The 6,546-nt window shown below is 65.0% G+C and overlaps 1 protein-coding gene across 1 annotated transcript in view; it reads right to left on the bottom strand.

Annotated features, from left to right (window-relative positions):
- Ptprs (protein tyrosine phosphatase, receptor type, S) overlaps positions 1-6,546 on the bottom strand; it is a 56,131-nt gene that overhangs the window by 12,504 nt on the left and 37,081 nt on the right. Inside the window, exons 14-25 of the mRNA XM_013022656.1 lie at positions 6,405-6,502; positions 5,293-5,546; positions 4,989-5,082; positions 4,611-4,826; positions 4,061-4,218; positions 3,790-3,801; positions 3,426-3,538; positions 1,596-1,693; positions 1,398-1,521; positions 1,140-1,315; positions 939-1,058; positions 16-170 (exon numbers count right to left, since the gene is read on the bottom strand). Coding sequence (XP_012878110.1) covers positions 16-170; positions 939-1,058; positions 1,140-1,315; positions 1,398-1,521; positions 1,596-1,693; positions 3,426-3,538; positions 3,790-3,801; positions 4,061-4,218; positions 4,611-4,826; positions 4,989-5,082; positions 5,293-5,546; positions 6,405-6,502 — 1,618 coding nt within the window. The remainder of the gene's footprint in view (positions 1-15; positions 171-938; positions 1,059-1,139; positions 1,316-1,397; positions 1,522-1,595; positions 1,694-3,425; positions 3,539-3,789; positions 3,802-4,060; positions 4,219-4,610; positions 4,827-4,988; positions 5,083-5,292; positions 5,547-6,404; positions 6,503-6,546) is intronic.

Genomic DNA, 6,546 nt, shown 5'->3' on the forward strand with positions numbered 1-6,546 from the left:
GCGGGGCGGCCGCACCTGCAGTGGACCACGATGGGACCTGCGTCGGGCGGGTTGCAGGTCTTCACCCTCCGCAGGAAGGCCAGGAAGGGCGTGGGGTACTCGGGCACCCCATGGTCAGGCCACGCGGTGAACTGGAAATGGCGGACCTCCCGCTTTTCACTGGAGCCGTTCTGGGGACACAGCCACGGGGACACTGCACACCGAGGGTCCTCGTCCTGGTGCCCGAGTGCGCAGCTTCCACCTCCACGCAGCCCTCCGCCGGCCCCCGCCAGTCCTGCTGCGGGCTCCGCCCTTCGGCACTGGCCTCGGCCCGGGGCCCTGCTTGGCTCCCTTCCCTTCCTGCAGCTACCCACAGCCAGCACCGTCAGCCCTGCCTCCAGTCTAGCCTCAGCCAACCAGCGGCTTCTCCCACCCTCCGCGCCGGCCCCCTCTCTGGGACCAGCACAGGGCCCACACCTAGACCCTGCCTCCTCCTCCCAGGGCCTGTCCTTCCCCAGCCACCAGAGGGTGCCTCTCCCTCCTCTGCCCACAGCCCTACCCGGCTCCCATCTCTGGCAGGGCCAAAGCCCAAGTCCTCCCTGCAGCCCCCAGCGCCCTGCACGACCCGCCCCGCCCCCTCCCCCTCTGCCCCAGCCACACGGGCTCCTCACAGCTCCTCCAACACACCAGACTCTTCCTGTCCCAGGACCTTTGCACAGGCTGTGCCTCTGCCTAGATGGAGGTTCTGGAGGCTTCCCTGTGACTGCCCCTCCTGCTCCAGCTTCCTTCCCAAGCTTGCTATCCCCGCTGCTCTCCCTTCTGTCTACGGTTTTCTAGTTCCCTGCTTTGTCACGGGCTCCTCGTGTGAGGACGCAGCCACCCCCTGGACAGGTGCACCTCTCCCCTAGGCTGCACAGCGCCCCCGTCAGGGCATGCGGAGGACCTGGCGCAGCCCCCACCTTGTGCAGGGAGAAGGTCCGCACGCAGAACGTGGCCAGTTCGATGGTGTCCAGCAGCGTGACCTGGATGAAGCCGTAGGTCTCGGTGCCCCGGTTGGGCCAGTACTGGTCACACTTGATCTGTAACGGGTGAGGGTGGAGAGGTGGTGAGCAGGGGCCGGAGCTGGCCAGGGCTCAGGGACACAGAGACTCGGGCCTCACCCGAGACTTCTCCTCTAGCCTTGTCATCATGACGATGGTGGCGGAGCGCTGCTCCCACACCATCCGCCAGAAGTCACCGAAGGTCTCGGGCAGGGGCCCCTGCGTGGCGATGTACGCGTTCTGCCGCCGGTAGCCGTCCACGTAGTTGGCGTTGATGTAGTCGCTGCCCACAAGGCCTGCGGCAGCGGGAAAGGCGGCTGAGCCCGGGGCTCTGATGCCCTGCCAGGGCCCCGGCGCGGTGTGAGGGCGCGGCCGTACCTTCGATGGGCTGCAGGATGACGCGGGAGTGGTCGTAGGCGATGACGTTGGCGTAGCGGTTCTTGGGCTTGTTCACCTCCAGGTTGGAGTGCTCCCACGTGAACTGCTGCCCGGGGTCGATGGACTGCGGGGCGGGGCTGGGGTCAGGGGCCAGCACGGCCAGCAGGGACGAGGTGCGGGGAGGGGGGCGGGCCTCACCTCGTATTCCTGGGAGAGCTTGAGGCTGTCGTTGGCCTTGAGCCGCTCGGTGTGCTCGGCCATGTCGGCGATGGGGATGGGTGGGTGGCTGAGCATGCCTGCGGACAAGCAGAGCCCGGCTGTCACCGGCGGCCCCGGCGGCCCAGCCATCCTGAGCCAGGCGGCAGGGGTGCTACGAGGTGAGTGTCGTGAGCAGCGGTTAGACGCGGGAAGGGGGCTCTCTGGGTGGCTTCTCCAGACTTCCGACTTAAGGTGGGGAGGGGTGGGGTGGTGCTGTGTCCCCACTGTGGCCTGCCAGGCCCCTCCAACCCGGCTGGGGGTACGGGGACTGGAGGAAGCCCAGGAGCGTCAAGCGCCCAGATGTTGTAGTGAGAAGCAGCAAGTGCAGAGAATGGCGGTGCCCGGGCGGCGCAGCAGGTGGCTCGGGGGTGTGGGTGGTGGTCCCCAGCTGTCCCTGGCCTTGTGGCACAACAGATGGGGCTGGGGGCTCCCTTCTGTGTGTTTACATCTGCCAGACTGGGCTGTGCACCCCAACCCTGTGAGCTGGGTGCGTCACTGAGACAACCCCGGGCTAGCCGGCAAACCCGTTACGGCCTCCAGGACTCCCCCAAGCCCCAGATCCACGTCGGTGTGGATGCTCCCACGCCCACGTGTAGCTGTCACCGCGTTAGGGGCTTAGCAACCCTCCCTTGCCCGCCTCCGGGCCGTGGCCTTGCAGACAGATGGGAGGCGGGATGGGGACGGGGGAGGGGTAGGGTGGGGGGAGCAAATGGAGGGGAAGCAAGCAGAAACAGCGGTCAGGAACTAACTTTCCAAGTGGAACCCCGGCTCCCCGAGGGGGCGGCTGAGGCCCGCATCTGCAGAGACAGTAAACAATAAACAAATGACGGCCGAGGCCCCAGACCCACTGGACAGTGGCTGCTCTGTGGCTGTGAGTCCTGCGAGACCCAGAGACCAAGGGGCGTCTGTCAGCAGCCCCCAGCACGGAGCAGCGGGATATGGGCAAGGAAAATGTGGGGGGTCGGAAGGCCACAAATCCACAGGGGACAGCAGACACCACAGGACAGGGGACACCTCCTGGGGCGGAAACGCGCGCTCATCCAGAGCCAGCGGGGAGAGGCGAGTGTGCGGGCTGTGAAGCCGGTGACCAGCCCCTCTGAGAGGACACAGCCGCCGTGCGTCAGAAGGCGCTCGTGTGTGAAGAGGGGAGTAACAGGAGTCAGATTGGAGACAAGGAGAGGGGAGGCGGAAGCGCGAGAGGGGCTGAGGGGAGGAAGTGGCATCGGAGACCCTGGGGTGGGGGTGGGGGTGGGGCAGTGGTCAGGTGCTTAGCAGGGGACCCTGGGGACACGCCCGTCCAGACACGGGATACCGGGTGACCCGGCGCTGAGCCCCCTGCCCGGGGAGCGGCGCCAGCACGGAGGCGCCCATGTGGAAAACTGCCATGAGGGTGGACAGGACGGCGCTCAGGACAAGTGGCCACACCACGGGACGGCAGGTGGAAGAATGGGAAGGGAGGGAGGGAGGGAGGGAGGGAGTCTGTCACCCCAGCCCGTGACTGCGGTCCTGCTCCTGCACAGGACTGAGCTGCAGCCGTGGGGGAGGGGCGGCCGCTCGGCTCCTGGTGGGGACGGCGGGGCCTGAGGACGCCACCCAGGGCCTCTGGCCAAGGCAGCAGTGTCATTTCTTGGGCTCCCAGAGCCAAACCAGCCCCACGAGGGGGTTAGGGGTGAGGACCCCAGTGGCACCGGGTGTGCTCAGAGGCCGGGGTACCCCGGGGGGCAGCTCCCCCCACCATGAACACCACCTGTGGGCATGTTGGGTGCGCACCTGGCGTCTGGAAGTTAATGCGCCGCATCTCCACGGGGTCCTTGGGGTGGTGGGGGGCAGGGTCAGCGTTGTTCAACAGGCATTTGGTGCGGGGTTCTGAGTCCTTGCGCTTACTTCAGGGAAGGAAGGGGGGGACCCGATGAGTGACCCACAGTGTGCGCACACACTCGCAGGCGCACGCACACGTGTACAGGTTAGTCCCCAAGAAAGCACGGCGGTGAGGGGTACCCTGAACCCGGGTCCCAGGTAGCAGCGATGCCTAGCACAGCCACACAGGAGCATGCGCACTCCCCTCTCCCCTCCCTTCCCCTCCCCTGCCCTCCCCTCCCGCTCTGTCCACCCCAGCCTCCAGGGCTGTTCTTACCTGTCTGGTTTGCTGCTCCCCAAACGGGATGGACACAGGCAAGAGGAGGAAGAAAAGCAGAGGTCAGGCGGTGCTGGCCACGGTGACCATGGCTGCTTCCTGGACCTCTCAGAGCTCCGGCCTCCGCGGGAAGCACGGTCACTGGGGTTGGACACAGCTGCGCGCAGGCGCTCTGCTCTGCCTTGGTCTGGCAGGCATGCTCCTCGCAGACCCCCCACCCTGCGCCGTCGCCTGGCCACACAGCGCGCGGGGCCCCAGGCAGGGCACTCACTTCTTGTACAGCAGGATGGCGATGACGATGCAGATGATGAAGACCACCGCCAGCACGGGCCCCACCACCCAGATGAGGCCCTCCTCGCCGTCCACAATGGGCTGGGGGTCGGGGTTGTCCAGCTGGAAGGGGTCTGAGAAGGGGCTGGCTGCAAACGTCTGTGGGAACGAGGGGACCATCAGCATCCGTCTCCTTCCTCAAACGCAGACCTGCTGCCCGCCTGCAGCCGCGTCCCACCAGAGGGCCACTCGCCACCACCGCTGCCCCCTCCCCTCGGCCCGGGTGGGCCCGGCTCATGTTCCCTCTGCCTTGTGCAAATTCTTCCTGGTGAACTCTTACTCATCTCTTAAAGCCTCAGCCCCCAAATCCCCTCCCCCAGAAAGACCTGCCTAGGAATCTCTTCTACCTCAAGTCCTTCTCTCTGCCTAGGCCTGACCAACGCGAGCGGGGAGGATGTGGCTTTGGGGCAGGGGGCTGGGGCCTCAGCGGGGGGGGGGGGGTCTGCCTCACGCAGCGCGTCTGACTATGGGCAGACACCATGAGGACTTACAGGCTCGTTCTTCTGCAGCACAGCAAGCACGAAGAGGACATAGCGGTGGCCGGGCTCCAGGCCCCGGTTGTCAAAGCCGCCGTATTGCTTCTGGTTCCCAGGATGGAAAATGGCGGGCAGGACGGAGAAGCGGGCTGCGATGTAGGGCCGGGGCGCCTCCAGCTGGCGCGAGTGTCGCAGGCTGCGCCTCTGCAGCCGGGAGAGGTCTTGGATCAGCTGCAGAAGAGAGGCGTGGGTGGGTTCAGAGGTCAGCTGGGCCGGCGCACTCCGGGGTGGCTCCGCAGTGAGGGGGTGCTCCGCCCCACTGATGGCTTGGAGGTGAGCAGGGCAGCATCCCCACCCCACCCCCACAGGCGGCCCCCCGCCCCCGCGCCTCACCTCTTCCAGGTCCATGTCCTCCGGGCTGCCCAGCGGGGTCAGGAACTGGCCGCCACGAGACTTGCGCAGCGGCACCATCACAATAAAGTAGCTCCTGTGGTGGGTGGGAGAGTCATGGCTCTGGTGAGAAATGTCCCGGTGCCCGGCCACTGGGGACCCACTCCCCAGACCGTGTGCCCGCGTCTCTTCACTGCTCTTGGGCTTGGGCAGAGTCCTCCCACCAGACTAGAAGAACCTCAGCCTTGCTCTGGCCAGGCACCGCTGCGGAACAGAGTGGCCTGCAGTGCGGGCTGGGGACACATACTGCACGGGCACGGGGCTCTGGCCGTCGGGCAGGTAGACCACGATGGAGCCGTCAGCATCAGGCTTGGGTGCGACGCTGGGCTTGCTGCTCAGCAGGTTGAAGGCGGTCCAGGCAGTGACCGTCTGCTGCAGGCCACCCAGGCTGCTGACGCGGTTGGTGAGCACAAAGTTGTAGAAGGTGTGTGGCTTGAGGTGCGTGATGAGCTTCTTGGTGGTGCGGCCATCCACATCCAGTGTGAGCCCATTGTACTGGATCTGCGGGTCAGGGCACCGGGGCTCAGTGGGGCTGGCCCGGCTGGAGCCCGACGCAGATGGGGATGCCAGTCCTCACTGAGCCTCAGCCTGCCAATCCCCACCCCAGGCTGAGCCTCAACTATGGTCTGAACCCCATCCCAGGTAGAGATCCAATTCTGAGTCTTCTCTTGGCTAAACCCCAATCCCAGACTCAGCCCCAATTCTGCACCTATGCCCAACTAAATGCAGCCCCAAAGCAGAAGGCCACCTCTGAGTCTTGATCCTGACTTGAGCCTCAATCCTGACCACATCTGTGCAAACTGAGTCCTGATCTCAGACTCAATCTTTTTTGTATTTTTATTTTTTGTTCGGTGGTGGGGCTTGAACTCTGAGCCTGAGCACTGACCCTCAGCTCTTTAGCTCAAGGCTATAGCGCTCTACCACTTGAGCTACAGCGCCACTTCTGGTTTTCTGGTGGTTTATTGGAGATAAAGAGTCTCACGGACTTTCCTGCCCGGGTTGGCTTTGAACCGCGATCCTCAGATCTCAGCCTCCTGAGTAGCTAGGATAACAGGCGTGAGCTACTAGCGACCACCTCAGACTCAATCTTAAACCCTGACCCAGGACTCAGTCCTGGTGTGAGACTGAGCCTTGGTCTCACCCTGAGCACCAATCCCGGGATAAGTCTCATTTGTGCCTAAGCCCTGACCCTAGATTCTGTCCCAACTCCAGACAGAGCCCAGAGCCCTACGTGTTCCAATTCGGGTGAGCCTTGATCTCGGATGAGGCAGACCAATACCCACAGGCCAGGCTCACCCAGTCCACGGCTGGACCCTGACCCAAGGCAGAGCGGCTCGGAGCCGCGGGGTGGGGGCGCACCTTGTAGGGCGTGGGGGAGTTGTAGGTGTCGGGGAACTCCCAGCTCAGCAGCACCGACGTCTTCATGATCATCTTCACCTTGAAGTTCTTGGGTGAGACTGGGGGGGGGTCATCGCCCGATGGAGGTGGGGGGAAGAGAGAG

This window comes from Dipodomys ordii, unplaced genomic scaffold (genome assembly GCF_000151885.1).
Source record: "Dipodomys ordii isolate 6190 unplaced genomic scaffold, Dord_2.0 Scaffold64, whole genome shotgun sequence".
In the NCBI taxonomy this organism is placed as follows: domain Eukaryota; kingdom Metazoa; phylum Chordata; class Mammalia; order Rodentia; family Heteromyidae; genus Dipodomys; species Dipodomys ordii.